The sequence below is a fragment of the Bicyclus anynana genome, chromosome Z (genome assembly GCF_947172395.1).
Source record: "Bicyclus anynana chromosome Z, ilBicAnyn1.1, whole genome shotgun sequence".
In the NCBI taxonomy this organism is placed as follows: domain Eukaryota; kingdom Metazoa; phylum Arthropoda; class Insecta; order Lepidoptera; family Nymphalidae; genus Bicyclus; species Bicyclus anynana.
In genome coordinates, this window is record NC_069110.1 from 14,743,313 (window position 1) to 14,762,042 (window position 18,730).

The 18,730-nt window shown below is 34.1% G+C and overlaps 1 protein-coding gene across 1 annotated transcript; it reads right to left on the minus strand.

The window, feature by feature from the left end:
• Positions 1-115: 115 nt before the first annotated feature.
• Positions 116-17,102, minus strand: LOC112055105 (sodium/potassium/calcium exchanger 4-like). The gene is made up of 11 exons (XM_052890562.1): positions 16,764-17,102; positions 16,082-16,209; positions 15,588-15,690; positions 12,173-12,360; positions 11,133-11,280; positions 10,499-10,588; positions 7,666-7,770; positions 6,681-6,908; positions 4,998-5,099; positions 4,456-4,577; positions 116-3,080 (listed from the first exon to the last, which is right to left on the minus strand). The coding sequence occupies exons 1-11, from the start codon at positions 16,891-16,893 to the stop codon at positions 2,868-2,870; spliced, it is 1,557 nt and encodes a 518-aa protein (XP_052746522.1). The 5' UTR covers positions 16,894-17,102; the 3' UTR covers positions 116-2,867.
• Between the last annotated feature and the right edge of the window lie 1,628 nt (positions 17,103-18,730).

The window sequence follows — 18,730 nt, forward strand, 5'->3', positions numbered from 1 at the left end:
TAATTTGGCGTCTCGTTTGCGCTTCGAATTTTATCCATATCGTAACGACGCGCTGCGCGCTCTTAATTCACAAAAAGTACTGATTAATACCCCACATCATAAATAAAACACATAATTTGTTTATTTGAAAATCCAATTTTTATTATATTTAGTCGACTTACTTAACACAATATTCATACAAATGACTTCATAATTCATAAGTTATACACATCATACATACAGCTAGATCGAGCAAACGCGTCCTAAGTTAAGTCAGAATAATTGGCTAATGCCGAAAACACCTGGGTGTGTAGCCATGTGGCATGTCGAGTTATCGAGTCATTCAACAAACTTAACGTCTTTCTAACGTTTTGAAAATTGATAAATGTACCTATTGGAATAACATTTATTATCGACAGTTTACGTGGTCATGTTAACGACTGATCTGTAATTTTTTATTGCTGCATGGCTACAGGCCCTGAAGACTTGAAAATATTTTTTCATCGCACTTGCTCAGAAAAGTTTCTAGTACTCGGCAAAATCTGCATTCAAAAGTCATTTTATAAAATACCTTGAAAATTAGTAATTTACAAATACCTACCATAAAATATAAAAAATTAAATAACTTTGATATAATTTATGATCCCTAAATATATTTAAATTAAATGTTAATAATTAATTGTAATAATAATGAATTAAATATAAAGAATTAATTGTGAAAGTTCCAATACTGTACCTTAATAATTAATTAATAATTAATTAAGGAATATCGATTTTTTTATTAACATTGTGTATATGGCACTAAAACCTAACATAAAATATAAAAAAAAATTTGATATAATATAAAAGTATTTTATCCTTAAAAATATTTAAATTAAATAATAATTAGTTGTAACAATAATGAATTAAATATAAATAATTAATTGTGAAAGTTCCAATACTGTACCTTAAATAATAAATTAAAGACATATTGAATTTTTATTAACATTGTATATATGGCACTAAAAATAGTATGATGTTTTACATTTTTGCATAATCAACACTGAATCCAAAAATTGCATGTTTTTTTTGTCGGTCACGCACCATGCCGGAACCACTGAATGAGTTGAAATAAAAAATCTAGTTTAGAAAAGGACGACAGTACGGCTATTCTCTAACGATGTATTGTATAACTCGCATGTGCGAGTCTCGAATTCACCGCTATCTTTCTCATTCTATAGTATCGTGTTAAACAGAGAGAGATAGAGGTGAATTCAAAACTCGCACTTGCGAGTTATAAAAATATCGTTACACAATAGCCCAGACATCACTAGCGGATCTCTGTTTGGTCTCTGTTTGGTCTATGTCCTCCAAATGAGACTTTAGTCTCGTCTAATACGACTTACAGTGGAATTCATAGACGTTGTAGGGACACCCCCAGGGAAACATTCGGCGAGAGTTTCACCTCTATTTGTTTGAGAATTTGACACTCAGCGGCTGAGTAAACCCCCAAGGGTGCCCCTGCAGGATGTCAGTCGTTTTGCACAGAATGCGCTGCGCTGAATGTTATTCAGAAGGTTATATTCTATTTTTAATTAATGAATAATTGTGTGTGTGGTGTTTTTGTTTCAGCATTTGGTAAGTACGCCTTACAGTGGCATTATTATTCAGATTTATTAATAAAATTTATTGTAATTGAAATATTAGGTTATGTCATGCTTCTGAGTTAGTACGAAATAACAGTTCATCAGACTCGTGAGACACTACCACAGGATAATAATACAAACAAGAAGACGTTGAAATATATACGCTGTACTAAACATTGTTAGTAGTAAATGAAAAACAATAGAAAATTATTAAGCAATAGTTAATTTAAAGAGAAAATTGTCAAAGAAAATTATTAAATCAGTACAGAAAAGAAGCTGTTACAAATTATATAATTATATATATATATATATATATATATATATATATATACGTGATTTTTTTCATTATTAGGTATACATTTGTTTAATAGTTATGTATCTATTTATTTTCCGTAGTTAATGGACAATCTGTTTACATTTACTTTTGTTCTTTAATTTGTACATTTTAAATAATATATAGTTGTGTGTGTGTGTATGCTTGTGTGGGTGTGTATCTGTGTGTGATATATGGATGAACAGACAAACAACAAAAAATAAACATTTTTGGTATCAGTATGGATTATGCCCCCTCCCATCCAATGAAAGCTTTATAAAATAATTTCAATGTAAATAATTGAATTTGTTACAATTGTTGTTGTTGTTATTATAGAACTACACAAGTCAATGTTAGAAGTAGATATTATCTTAAGGTACCTAGCGCACTACGTGGTCACGATCACAACCAGTGATCGCAACGACTAGTCAACTGAAAAACCGTAATTTATTGAACGTCGCACTCAGCCAGCTCAGGGTATTGCGGTCAGATATTGTGCCGGCAGAGTTAGAACTACAGAAACTCGACTCCTTTTTTTTTAATTTTTTTATTCTTTACAAGTTAGCCCTTGACTACAATCTCACCTGATGGTAAGTGGTGATGCAGTTTAAGACGGAAGCGGGCTAACTTGTTAGGAGGAGGATGAAAATCCACACTCCTTTCGGTTTCTACACGACATCGTACCGGAACGCTAAATCGCTTGGCGGTACGTCTTTGTCGGTAGGATGGTAACTAGCCAAAAGCCTCCCACCAGCCAGACCTGGATCAATTAAGAAAACCTCAATCGGCCCAGCCGGGGATCGAACCCAGGACCTCCGTTTTATAAATCCACCGCGCATACCACTGCGCCACGGAGGCCGACTAAAACTTCAAGACTGGTCGTCGACGCCTAGTGCGCTGAGTCCCTTAACTACCTATCTTTATATAAGACATCATAAATCCCTAGTTCTTTAATGTGGACAAATGGGCAAATTAACTGGGAAAAACATATTAAGCTCAATAATTGCAGCCATTGCATTAAATGATGCATAAATGAATAGAAATGCTATAGCAACTTTCCAGTCCAGCTGGAATTTGTTTAAGTATAGAGAAATATAAAATGCCATTAATGTTGATAGGATAAATATTGCGCTATAAGAAAGACCGTTCGAGTTGATCGCCACCTGTAAACAAAACATGAAATTCATAAACAAATTTCTTTTTTTTTTAATTCACTTACACAATACACACATCTACTTAGTCCCAAAGTAAATATAGTCTGTGTTATGGGTACTAAGATAGCGGATTTTATGATATAAATCTAATTATTAACTACATATTAATACTTAATTATATAATGTATAAATACACCCAGACATTGGAAAACACCCATTGCTCATCCCACATGTCCAGTTGTGGGAATCGAGCCCACGGCCGTGGGTGCAGAAAACAGGATCACTGATTACTGCGCCACACGGACGTTATATGGATGTGATAGTAGAGTTATGTTTTTTGGCATATTATCGAGAAAAATCTAATCCCAAGTCGCCGGATGACAGTCGTAGCTTCTTTGCAACCCACTAGTGAGGTCTGGCTGGTGGGAGGCTTCGGCCGTGGCTAGTTACCACCCTACCGACAAAGACGTACCGCCAAGCGATTTAGCGTTCCGGTACGATATCGTGTAGAAACCGAAAAGCGTGTGGATTTTCATCCTCCTATTAACATGTTAGCCCGCTTCCATCTTAGACTGCATCATCACTTACCATGTAAAGAATAAAAAAAAACCTTTATAGCTGGAGACTGGGCACATGAATTTTTAAATTAAAAAAATATTTTTTATACTTAGAAGATTTAAGACCTAAGGACCTTCTATAGAAACTGTATACAACTACCAAAAACTAATAAACTACGAATAGGTAAAATAAAAAAATAGGTGGGTAAAATAAAAAAATAGGTAGGTAAAATCCTTATTGTATTCTTTCTCAGTAAAATCCTCAATTTTCCAAATAGCTCAGTATTAAGAGTATCTAACCTGACCCAGGACTCGAACATAGGACCAACGAAATAGTTTGTGTATATTCTACTACTAGTACGAGATCCGGCAAAAGAAATATATACCCTCATCTGTTATTTATTAGGGCTAAGTAATAAATGACAGAAAATATTCACATTGACACATTGCACATAATGGTCATTATCAACTTATTATTCGGCTAACTGCTGAGCACGAGTCTCCTCTCAGAATGAGAGGGGATTAAGCCAATAGCCCACCAATGCGGATTGGCAGTCTTCACATACGATACGTAGAGATTTAGATGAAAATTCTCAGGTATGCTGGTTTCCTCACGATGTTTTTCCTTCAACGTTTAAGACACGTGATATTTAATTTCTTGAAATGTCCATAACTGAAAAGTTGAAGTTGCATGCCACGGACCGGATTCAAACCTACGCCCTCCGGAATCGGAGTCTGAGCTCATATCCACTGGGCTATCTAGGCTCTCACTATCACATTGCACATAGGTTGCCTAATTACACTGTGAATAAGTACTCATTACTCACCCAGTGATTGTTGGGATCCGATGGAAAGAACGCAGACTTCACAAACCACGGCAGCCCAAGACACAGCAGGATGTCAAAAGTATTTGATCCTATGGTGTTACTAACACCCATCGTACCATGACCTAAACCATGAAAAGTAAACCTTAGTAATAAAAACATAGGACCAGCATTATTCACTTCAATAATAGTGGACCGATGGAAATTATTTTGTACGATAACAATAGAAACAGAAATAGTAAAACTATTTTGTGTGGTGAAGAAGAAATTCACGATTTTCCATTTCAATTGCAATGTAAGGATGGAAATCATTTAATGCAGTCATCGTCATTATCATCATACCAGCCGATGGACGTCCACTGCAGGACATAGGCCTTTTGTAGGGACTTCCAAACATCACGATCCATCAGATAGTACTACGAGTATGTCGGTGACTTCTGATTCGATCACGTAGAGATACTTCGAGGATAGCTCGTTCCATCGCTCGCTGTGTGACTCTGAGCTGTTTTATGAGGTCCATAGTTAGTTGGTATATTGTATTTTACCTTTAATCGTAACCAAAACACTTGACACAGCTTCTGGTATGCTCGCGCCCGCTGCTACTATGATAAGCCCAGTGATGCTGTCAGGAATGTCAAGTGTATCACCTAAAACAGTTACATTTCACAATGGGTAGAATATTACAATAAGGAACTTAAGCTAACTTGTCCTAATAACTATACAAATCATGCCCACGTGGAATGGTGGCAACAATACTGGCTGCATTTTTGCGCTAGAATATTTGAATTAAAATGAAATCTTTTACCAAAAAAATTTAACCAAGTTAAAATAATATCGTACGAGTGTGACTTTTCTATTGATCGGTTTGAAGTCGATTAAATATTTTGTTAAAAAGTTTTTTTTTTGTTTTAGTGTGTCCTAGCAAAGTGATCGTAAACGCCACAGTATTAGCAAATTCGTTTACTTATTTCAGTTAAACACAAAATTACTGAACCGATTTTCGTGAAAATTAACTTCTTTAAACAAAAAAATATTTTAAAAATTGATTTATATATGACGAAGTTATAACAAACAAAAAAAAGAAAAAAAAGATATACGTGTCGAATTGAGAACCTCTTCTTTTATTTAAGTCAATAGAAGTAACAAATAATACTTTCCGATACACATGAATTCTACTAATTTATTAAAACCAAACTTAATTTATAAATTAAAAATAAGGGTAAAAATCGCTAGTCATTTTACTATATGAGTATCACGTATGTCGGGACATTTGTTTTCGGCGCCAACTCTATCTTCCCTCGGCTATGTAAACAGTATAATAAGCTTAGTGGTTCACTGGTGGTCAATTTAAATTCGCCAAACACATTTCGGAGGTTAATCATCAGTAACCTGGTTAGCCAAGTATGACTGACTTGTTTTATTAGTTACCTTGTTTTTTTACTATTTATTGTTTAGCCTTTTCTTTTAATTTTTGATTATATAGTTTTAGATATTTTTGGTTTTAATTAGGATACATTAGATTTATAATTAAGTTTTAGTATTTTGTTTTGTAACATTATTGGATGAAAGTGGTTTTGCAAGCAATGTTTACTTTAGTACGATATTGCATACGCTAAGCATGTTAGTTCATAAGTTGATTTTTTTGTATGTGTAAAAATATGTAAAAGTCGCTAGCAAGCTTAATAAATAAATAAATAAATCACAATTCACATGCTCAAAGTTAGATATGTTTTGTTCCTGGGAAAATTACTCCAGTATCCGTGGAGCATTTTGACAATTGATTATTATCAAGTTAATTTTCCGTACTTCATCTTGATGCTAGATTCAGCCACATTACAAATTGCGTGGTACGTTATCTGGTTCCTATGCTCAGATTTTGTTAGCAACCAAAAATTCTGTTTGCCACCAGAATCAAGAATTTTTGTGAAAATTACGTAAATATAAAAGTTGAGCATCTCATCGAGATGAAACTAGTCACGGAAAATTAAAATAATGGTAATCAATTGTAAAATTGCTCCCTGGATCCTGGACTATATTAGACTACAAGCAATTGAACAAAAATTACATGTGAAATGAACCGATAGTCACCATTGTACCGCTCAGAAATTATGGCATAGTGTTTAAAGTTATTTTCTGATATAGTAACAGCCTTCTAAGCGTTATTCACATTGGTTCATTTCACAGGCTTGTAGTCTATATACACAAATCAGATAGAAAAGTGTACCAACCTATAATTGTGATAATCCATGCCACTAGATACGATACTCCAGCGATCCACATTATGCACATCATTAAGGATACGGGGTAAATGCGGTAATATTTTTTGCAGTCTGGGATTGTACACCAAAGCATTATGCGTATGGGCCAGCTTACTAACCAGTACAGTTTCTGGAAGATCGATGTCGTTTTATTTGGCCAGCTCCAAATCGGGTTTGGTTGTGACAAGCTTAAATAATCTAAAAAATTAAAGATAAAGTTCATTAATATACTAAATTTAAATTTTATCTAAAGGCTCAGGCGTCAGGTAGAATTCGTCCGAATCGACGATCATAGGTAAAGTGCCAAAAGGCTGGCAGTATTGCCACGTTGGATGGCAATACTAATTCTTTGGCCTAAATATAGGCCAGCCTTCTGGTCACGGGAGGTGTCGATTAAACTCTTTGCAATTTCTTTGTAAAGAACATAACATTTTGATTTTAACATAAAATTACATTTACATGAAAATGAATGGAACTATTCTGGAAGTATACTCTTTCAAACGAAAAAGAATGTTCAAAATTGGTTAGTAAATGATAAAGTTATGAGGTAACACAATTAAAAAAATAACATACGCGTCGTATTGATTAACTCCTCCTTTTTTTGAAGTCGGGTAATAAATAGAATTGTAGTTTTTGTCAGTGATTTAAAAATAGCCGTGTTTCTTCTAGAGCTTTAAACACGACACACGACACTAATACTTAATCAAACTTTTTAAATTTTCTAAACCTCTAGAACGGCTGGAGCGATCTTAATGGGACTTTCACTGAACGATAGAGGAGGTTATGGAACATCTTAAAGGCTTAACATATTATCCCGAAAAATACACGTTTTTTTTCTTGCGGGAAATGTGAAAAAGGGAATTTCCGCTATAAATATATAATATGGTATATATTTATAGCGGAAGTTCCCTTTTTCACAATATATATCGGTATAATAGTCGGTATTAGTACGTACCATAGTCACCAGACTCAGAGGATTCATGTTTGCCCCGTTCATTGATATTTATTTTTTGTTCCCAGTAAGTGCGTTGCGGTGATTGTGCTGTATCATTACCGTTAACTGAAAAATATTATGGTAAAATGGTGAAACTATGGTAAAAAGATAACTACCTACGGAAGAGCCAAATATAACAAAATACCCACAGCAATAAAAAATCTTTACTTCAATTTAAATTTCCAAAATATAGACCTCTGTTTTTTTTTAATTTAATTACAAAATGTATAATTTTCAGATTATTTCTTGCATTTGTGGTTTTAATCAACATTATTTGCCAAATTTCATAGTTTTAGGTCCACGTATCGCTATAGTACGCGCGTTAACAACTGAGTCTTAGGGCCATAAATCATTTCTCTATATCTATCTCGCTTGCACTTATGGGTCTTATGGAGCCGTCTAGTGAAGGGTGTAACAATGAAAGACATATTATCGATAAGTAAAGTTTATTATCGTATCTTGTTCACAAAATTAAAAAAATTAACAATATTTGATTTAATATAATACATATTTCATATTATATAATTATTAACTAAATAAAATTAATCTTCATCTGAGTCTTCATCATCAGAATCTTCGTCTTCTGCCAAATTTATTATAAGCGGCGCGTGATCTCTAATTAGAGCTTTTTGTAAATCTTTGTTTTGAAGTTCTTCGGCATGCCTAACACATTTGGCCCAGTCTTCTCGTGTGACATTTTCTATGGCTCGGTGGAGGTGATTTTCGACATCTGCTATCTTGAAGGTATTATTATTCTTCGCAACTTCTCCCTTTACTTGTGCCCAAATTAATTCTATTGGGTTATATTGACAGTGATATGGAGGGAGCCTTATTACTTCATGACCTCGTTCATTTGCCAGATGGTCTAAAGCGTAGACCTTCTGCGGGTTACTGGCTTTTACTTTTCTTATTAATTCTTCAATAATTTCGTTGCTGGAATATGGAATCTTTTTCTTTGTCAACCATTCTTGAATTTCAGCTTTCCTCGTGTTTCTTGTGGGTATCTTTTCCAACTGTATCGAATGATAGCTTGCGTTATCGACAATTATAACTGAGGGCTCTTCAAGTAGATTCAGGAATTCGGAAAACCATGCCATATATGTTTCGCCATCCATTTCTGTGTGGTAATCAGCATCCTTTGATTTCACCGCTTTAAATATTAGCTTCGCATCTGGAACGAAGCCAGTCCTTGCAGAACCCGCATGGCAAACTATTAATCTTTGGCCTTTTCCCACAGGCTGATTCTTGAAACCTCCTTCATCGTTGCTTCCAAGCCACATCCTCTTTCTTGCATGGTTTTGATTAATCCATGTTTCGTCTAGATAGAAACGTGGTCGCTGATCGTTAGTTCTTCTAAGTAAATCCAATTTCCTTAAAAAGTCCATTCTAGCACAAACAATATCAGTTCTTTCCATTAAATATTTACGTCCTTCGCTATTTTTCTTATACTGGAACCCAACCTCCTTCAGTAGTATTCTCATTGAAGTGTTGCCGCATTTAAAATCGGGTAATTGTTCACGGAATTTTTCTAAAATTTTCGCCACGGATGGATACTCTCCATTCTCATAAAATGAAGCTACAGTTCGCTTCAACACACTTTTATCAAAATCGTCAATATTAGTGACGGTTTGTGGTTTCTTAAAATTTGTTCTTGGTATACAGGTACTGCCTGATTGTGATACTTCCGTCTTGATTCGGTCCACTGTCGCTCTGCTCACACCACAAACAAATGCGGCCATTTCACGTGGTTTGTTGAAATTTAGAGAAGCCACTTTATTCGGATCACTTTTCAATTCATTGAGAAACAGGAATACGTTGTGAATCAGTGTTCGAGCTTGAGGGCTAATATCGCCATGTAATTTCTTCAGATCAACGTTAGAAAATAAAGTATCCATAGTGCGCAACGAGTAACACATGAATGTATTTATTTAATTGCAGTAAACACATTTATAGCAAAAAAAATACGCAATGCAATTACATTAGAAACCGACCAATCAGAATCGTCCAAATCATTATTGACTCATCATTAGCACGTGCGCAGGTAGCCGTTTATCGATAATTAGGGTGCGCAGGTAGGCGCGCTGCACATTCCTATCTTTTTTGACTTTTATGACCGGACGACTCAGATGATAACGCGCATACTATAGAGTAGAGGTAGTGCAGGGTAGGGTAGGCTTTAAGTCAAAGCGAAGCTTGACCGGGTTTGCTAGTTTGTTGTAAGCTAAACACCGATTTTTACTCATATAGGGTTAACAATTCAATTATGAAACAATAAATTCCTTTGACGTTCAGAGTGTAAGCATATAAAATTAAAAATATACTACAGTAAGAATTTATCTCCCTCATTTGTCCTCTTTTCTATGTTGCAGGCCTAGCGCTTTAGTAGGCTGTTAAAATAGGCTTATAAATTAATAATGGAGGCCCGCGACTTCGTCCATCCTTAGATCTTTTTAATCCACCCCTCTCGCAAATCCGTTCTAAGCGGACGTCTACTAAACTGCCAAATTCATCTTCGTACGTCAAGCGACTTTTGCTATTTCGTGATGCGTGAGATTTCGCTTTTTTATGTAAAGATTAGATGATAATTATTTATGACTTATAACAATTATAACAATTATGACTTATAACAATTATTAAAAACTCTGGTTTATAAACTCCTTCATGTTAGGTAGCATGGAAGAGATCACTATTAGTGATAAGGTCGCCTGTTGCACTGCATTCTATCATTAGTTTTAAGTATGTTTTTATATTTTTGTTGTAATAAAGATATTTAAACAAATAAACATTTACTTACCGTCATAAAGTAACGGTGCTGCCTCAGAGCTGTCGCCGAATATGCAGCATGTTTTCGCCATTTTACTAAGAAGCCCGTCATATACCATGGCTACAACAAACAAGTTAAAATTAATTAAAATTCCTCTTCAGTCACACTTTTATGTCAGGAAATTGTTCCACTATGATAAAATAATGCTGATGCCCTTGGGCCTAAGAACAAAATATTCATTAATGATTATGCAACTATTGCAATTAATCAATTTGGAGAAATTATTGTTTAATAATAAAGTAATTTCAATAAATTCAACAACACTTTTTGGCGATTTTTTTCATATATTTCATATTGCTATACTGCCAAAAATTTTAGTGACTTTTTTCTACTTTACTGTTGAATCAGAAGTCTTTCAAAATGTATTGCTTATTTGTCTTCATTGTTAACTATTATTATTTTGATTAAGAAATATAAAAAAAATAGAAGAGTGAAATTAGTTTCAAAATAATAATAAATAAATAAAAAAAAGCCTTTTATTTGTGTTTTATAAGTAATGTGCACACTGCACAACTAAAAATAGAATTTAAATTAATTTTACTTACTTTTATACTAAAAACAAATTATTTTTTTTAAATGTTTTTTTTTAAATATCAATACTTACCAACAATATACCAAATGTATGCCAGGATCAACAGCAAGGCTTCGTACCAGTACACTTTTGAGTCAAGCAGAGTCAAGATGAGAGCCACGACAGCGACCGCGTACATCATACAATCACGGGATATTGACCACCAATCGAGAATTATCACCTGCAATGTGAAATAACAGTGGCAATAGTATAAAAACTAAATAAGTGCCATCATCATATCAGCCGATGGACGTCCACTGCAGGACATAGACCTTTTATAGGGACTTCCAAACATCACGATACTGAGCCACCTGCATCTTGAACTATGTGCCCCGCCCATTGCCATTTCAGTTTGTTTTCCTTGGTTTGGTTTCTCGTTGTGGAGTTTTTGAGGTGTATGTAAGCGCTAACGGCTTGACAGCCGATAAAGCTGATCGCGTGTTGTATGTGCATGACATCATGCCTATCGCGACCAAGACACGATCAGTTTTATAAAAACATCAAGCCATTAGCGCTGCAGGCATGTGAGATTAATTGATCGTCAGTGGCTGACATCAGACAAGTTCATTTTGATTACCTTTCCAGCAATAAGGGTGCAGAGTATATAAACTAAATAAGTGCCATCATCATATCAGCCGATCGACATCCACTGCAGGACATAGACCTTTTGTAGGGACTTCCAAACATCACGATACTGAGCCACCTGCATCCAGCGAATCCGTGCGACTCGCTTGATGTCGTCAGTCCAACTGGTGGGGGGTTGACCAATATTGCGCTTACTAGTGCAGGGTCGCCATTCCAGCACTTTGGGACCCCAACGTCCATCGGCTCTTTGAACTATGTGCCCCACCCATTGCCATTTCAGCTTGTTTTCCTTGGTTTGGTTTCTCGTTGTGGACCTATTAAGATGTATGTAAGCGCTAACTGCTTGAAAGCCGATAAAACTGGTCGTGTGTTAGTTGTGATGTGCATCATCACATCATGCCTATCGCGACCTACACACGATCAGTTTTATCGGACGTCAAGCCTGCAGGCATGTGAGATTACTTGACAGATAAGTTCATTTTGATTACCTTTCCAGCAATAAGGGTGCAGAGTGCAGGTACTGCGAGAATGTTGAACACTGCCGAACCTAAAATGGCACCCACGCCTAAGTCTCCCTCTGTGATGAACGTGCCGACACAATTAATAAAGAGCTCTGTACTTGAGCTGGCTGTGGCCATAAACGTTGCACCGACGATATCCGCTGGCATCTTCAAACCTGTGAATTTACATTATTTAATTACTTGCCACCATTCCACGTGGGCATGATTTGTATAGTTAGTAGGATAAGTTAGCTAGTTCCTTATTGTATTCTTTCTCAATAAAAAAAATATTCGTTTAATTTCTTTTTGATTTTAATTTTGGCTGGTGGAAGGTTTCGGCCGTGGCTAGTTACCACCCTACCGGCAAAGATGTACCGCCAAGCGATTTAGCGTTCCGGTACGATGCCGTGTAGAAACCGAAAGGGGTGTGGATTTTCATCTTCCTCCTAACAAGTTAGCCAGCTTCCATCTTTTAGTTTTTATTTATTTATATATTATTTGGACCACCAACAAAATTATTGTATACAGAATTAAAAACCTTACTAACTAGGGTATTGAAACACATATAATTAAAGATAACCACATGATGCATAAAGTTAAGTAAAGAATAAAAAAAAATGCCTCCGTGGCGCAATGGTGTGCGCGGTGGAATTACAAGACGGAGGTCCTGCGTTCGATTACCGGCTGGGCACATTGAGGGTTTCTTAATTAGTCTAGGTCTGGCTGGTGAGAGTTACTAGTTACTTACTAGGTTCGGCTAGTGGCTAGTTACCCTTATCACCCTACCGGCAATGACATATCGCCAAGACTAGGTAAGCCCGTGTCTTTACTTCTTAGAGGCCAGTGACTTTCCTTAGGTACATATTCATAGGTTCAATAACATAAATGAAATGAAACCACTTAGCATACAATATGCAAATCGTTAGAATTTTTAAAAGAATATAAAAAATACCAAAACAATAATAAAAAATAACATTTTTTTGGATGATCTGTTTTGTAAGTAATGAAATGAAATGAAATGTACTCGTACTAGTTTTACAATATCAATTTTATTTGTGGACTAGATATTATCTACAATACTAGATATTTATTCGATTTTCCGTACTATGTTATTAAATGTGGGTAATATGGATTTTATCCGCTTATTTAATGAGATTTAGATTAAATAAATATTATTGGCATAGAAGCGCTCCGGACATCTAGTGTATGTTGTCGGTAAGGGTGTAATTTTCGAAAAACGAATTCAGCCCTATAACTTCACAAACTTTACCTCTTTTTATTAATATTATTTATTTATTTATTTAAGTTACATTTTCATTATAATATTTATTTAACACATGTCATATATAAAATGTCATAATTACTACAAAAAGAACCCTGTAAGGGTGTTGTAACTACAACGTATAAGTAAATTAACTTAACATAAGTAGAGAGGCGGATTCATTCATTTCAGTCAAAAATTATTTATTTTATAATATACTTTTCAAGCTAAATCTTTTTTAATGTTGTTAAAAACTCATTAATGTCTTCTTTATCCTTAATGCTTTGCGGTAATTTATTATATATTTTATTATTAGTATAGAATATGCAACACTATATCATGGAAATGACCCACAAAGTAGGCATACCACAGGACACTGACCGCGTTGCCCATTGAATCCTTCTCAATACCACTTTTCCAATCATACTTAGTAACCAATCTGCATTCAAACTCAACAGCATAAGGGCAGATGAAAATACGAAAGGGCGTAGATTCAAATACTAGTAAACTCCAGTAGATGAACGTTTTTAGTTAAATAAATAAACCTTATCTATTATAATCTATACAAATTTTATGAAGAAGTAAAGTTTGTGGTATTGCAGGGGGTAATCTCTGGATTAAATGAGCTGATTTTCAAAATTCATTTACTACTAGAAAGCTACGTTATTTGTGAGTGTCATAGGCAATACATTTCCTCTATGTTCTCACAGGAACGGGAACTACGCGGGTGAAAACGCGAGACGTCAGCTAGTATTTATCGTTATCATCATCACTATCCACTGCTGAACATAAATAAGCCTTTTGCATGGACGTATAATGTAATTGTAAGCCTCAATAGCTTAACGGTTAGAGCTCATTACCGAAGGGGTGGTGGTTCGATCCCCGCCCTGTTTGTCGTACCTACACCTAATACAGTCTTTCCTGACTAGTTGGAGGGGAATGGGAAAATTGGTCATATTTAAAAAAACAAAGTTTAGAGCCGCCAGCATCCACCGGCTCCCGCTTGATGTCCTCGGTCCACCTAGTGTGCATCCTTTTATTATAAGAGGTCAATGTTTGCTAAGTAACAATAAAGTTTAATTATCAATTTAAAGATGAGCTTCGTGTTTGCAAAACTAATGCTTTTTATTAAGGCTTATAATATGTGTTACCTACCTATAATTTCTTAATATTGTTGCCACGCAAGATACATAGTTATTTACACCGTACGAAGAGAAACGGCACGTGTAAATGATTTGTGTAGGGACTGATAGTATCAATGAATGTTTGTACCCATTGTTCAATGACAAAAGTTACCAAAAAAGATGAGGCATCTACTTATAATACTTAGCATAAAATGTCAAAAGATCTCATAAATATCTTTGATTTATTACGAGACTAGCTGATGAAATTTCGTTTTGGAAGACTTATTTTATTCTTATTTTCCGTACTTCAAAAAGAAGAAATAGGCCCTTAAAAGATCACTTTGTTGTCCATCTATCTATCGTTCAAGACGAGTTAGCTGCGTAAAAGTATAATGTTGACCGTATACTCAAGTCTATGTCCCTTATAGTTGTGAAAAAATCAAACTTTTAAGTTTAAGTAAAGAAGATCATTCATTTATTTATTCATCAAAAACGCTTATTTAGACACTCTTAGGATCTCAAATTTCATAGTTCTAGGACATCGATGACCTAGAACTACGAAATTTGGCAAATAACATAGTACCACCACCTAGTAGAACACAAGTACGTACAAGAAAAAACTCAAAATTACATTATACATTTACAATTTTGAATACAAGGAGTCTTAATTATACAAATTATGTTATTTTTTACTTCTATTTATTCTTTGAAATATTAAAATGAAATAACTAAATCTTCAATAGTTGTTTTTAAATATTTTATTATTAGAAGATAAAACTTAAACTGATTTACCATTGAATATGGTCTTATTTGGGCCTAACTAATATTTATAGTATGTACCTACGACCTACGTATATAGTATTAATATTAGGTCCCAATAGGTATTAACTTTTCTGAGTCACAACCAAAATATACATTGCGATAGATGTATTTATTTATAAGGCAAATACAATTTTGAAATTGATGATAAGCCAAGACACTTATGTTTATATAAGGTGAATTATGCAATGACACTCACGTTCAGACAATATTTCAATTGCGGGTACGAAGTATTCTTCGCAGATGATTCCGAGCAGGAGGAAGCAGTAAATCGCCAGCACGCAATGTATCAGTATGTAGCCCTGAGAGTATGAAATACGAGTGATTTAGTCATGTAAAATCTATACAAATATTATAAAGCTGAAGAGTTTGTTTGTTGAACACGCTAATCTCAGGAACTACTGGTCCGATTTGAAAAATTCTTTCAGTGTTAGATAGTCCATTTATCGAGGAAGGCTATAGGCTATATATTATCCCTGTACGCTAACAGGAATAGGAACCACGCGGGTAAAACCGCGCGGCGTCAGCTAGTATTTTTTTGTTATTATCTGGTGAAATTGCAATACCAAAGTTTGCAGATTGCAAGTGTCGTAATTCAAATTAAATGGTGATCTGAAAATTGAAATGGCTTCCCGTCAATTTCATTTTTAAAAAATATAAATTAAAAAAATAAGTAAAATTAATAAAACTCACATTTTGTCTCTGAGTTTTGTTCAGACCATCGGAGGGGAATTCTAAAATTGCTGCAGGGGAACAGTTCTTATCCTCCTGATCGATTAGGCCAAGTAGGTGGCGGGAAGAAAATCTGACTGTCTCCTGACCTGGATGGGTACATAAGTGTTATGTGTAAATACTTATTATTATATTATAATTACGAGTATAAGTATAGCCCCATTTCCCTTGATCACACATTAACTTGAGAATCAACTGAGAAAGCTTTAACAGACATTCATCTTTTTAAAAGGTATTTTTGTATTTACAAAACCAAATGTTCGGAAAATAAATAAATAATTTTAATTTTTCATAAAACTACTAAATTGTTTTTCAGATAGCATGGATAGGGTGACAGTCGCCTGTATGGCATTTATAATATGTATTATTATCGTGAATCGCGGCAAACTTCTAAGAGTGAAACGAATTGTCACCTGCACCATCCTACGTGAAACGAACTATACCAACTATTATGTGACATTTTGTTAATCATTATCGGCTGAACGGATCTAAATAAAATTTGGCGCATAACACATTTTTTTTTTTTTTTAATATTCCCGTGGGTAAAACCAAGCTGCCAATGATAAACCAGCTACAAATTATCACACGTTTTTATGGATACTTGAATAGGTATATTAGTAAATTCTTTTGTCAAACAACTTACCAGAGTAATCATTCGTCGTGGCACTAAAGTTATTTGTAATAAAGAACATTAGCGGTACACCGAAAAACATTATACGAATACAAAATGCTATTTTAAACCTATTCCAACGCCGATTCATTGTCCAAAACATCTTGTTACCGATTATAACTTAAATACAAAAACTAGAACTTAAAATGTTTAAACTACAACGTCCTACACACTGAATTCCTTTTGTCAAATGAAAAATTCGAATATTTCACCGTTGACCCAACTTAACTTCATGAGCAAATAATATACGGTTCTTAAAATAAAATGGAGTAACATACGCGTACAAGTTACTTCGCCGCCAGCCAATGACGAGTATGTATTAAATTTTCTTGAACCCTCATTTTGTATAAGAAGCTCTTTATCATTGGATAGTGTCGATTAGTTTCATTTTATCACATTTATCAGGTACAGGGTAAACAAATAAAATCTCAGGCAATCGATATGCAATGGGTTTATTCCGTCGCGGCAATCTTTGAATATGAAATGGTAGCATATTTTTGTCAATTATGTACATATTGGATGGATTAAGTGATTACTGATATCTTAGCTGTTAGTATATAGTGACACAAATTATACATTGATAAAATAAGCTATATTTTTGATACTACACGTGAAAAGAAAAAATAAACAACAACAATTTAAAAAACTTATAAAATCAGGATAAGTTATTTGGATAAATAATATAAAAAAAAAAACTAATATTTGTCTCAGTAGGTTCATAAAATACGAGTTTTTACTTAATAAAAATAAGGAATCTTCACACTTATTAACATTTTTCTATTTATTATTATATATTTATATGAATATGGAGCTTCAACTATACTGTATATTCCTGTACAAAAATATAAAAATAATATAGTTATATAATATATGAATAAGGTTTATAATTATAGTGTTTACATCAAACACATATTATGTAAAAATATTAACGTGTATTTCGCGTTCCCGTAGTGTTGAAGATGTAGATTTTAAAGCTGAATATAATTCTAAAACTGGTGGAGAGAAGATGTTGGGTTACAAACAAGCAAACTAAAAAAAATCCTTTACCTACCTAATTATTATCATCATCATTATAATTATTTAAAAGTAAAGAAAAGTACTTTTAAATAATTATGAATAATATAATATATACATATATTAATACCCTTTTAAAAGGGTAAAAGATCCTTAGAAACTACGTAGTAAAATATGTTTTGATATTTTTATAATTTTTACTTTTTTATACTTATATAATATATATATATTAGGTATTGTATCATATAATTATATTCATTATCTAGGAAGGTAAATTTTTTTTACACAAAACATAGTTATCTAAAATTCCAAGCAGCTACTTTTGTGTTCCCCAACACAAAACCAGAGACATAGAAGAGGTACGGGACAAGCTTTCAATTTGCGTTAAATACTTACACAAAAATTACTACTAGCTGTCAGACAGCCGAAGTGACGTAGATACGTTGTTGGAGAACGAGGCATTTCCTTTTTGTGACCGAAGCGTAATAATGACTTTTACCGCTATTATTTTTTTTGACGACCACTGGCGCACAGCTGTGGTAGTAGTTACCAGAGATCCAGAGATCCTGGGTTCGATTCCGAAAATCGCCAAGCGATTTAGCGTTCCTATACGACTGAATTATAAAGGGAAAACAGGTACCTCTTCTTAAGCCCGCTTAGAATGCATCGTCACTTAATATCATTTAATTATCAAATTCATATTAAAAATAAAGTATTTTATTTTCTGCTAAAATATTCCATTGAAACAAGATTTATCGAAGATTAAAGGAGTGGGACATTCCACTATCTACTTGAGCCGTAGTGTTTAGTTTTAGCTGGTAATCTCTTATCAAACAGTCCATATAGGTGTATACTGTATACCTAGTTTATTTACTTCAATAAACTTTACTACTTAAAAATGTCTTTCTCAACGTTTTTGTTTTTAT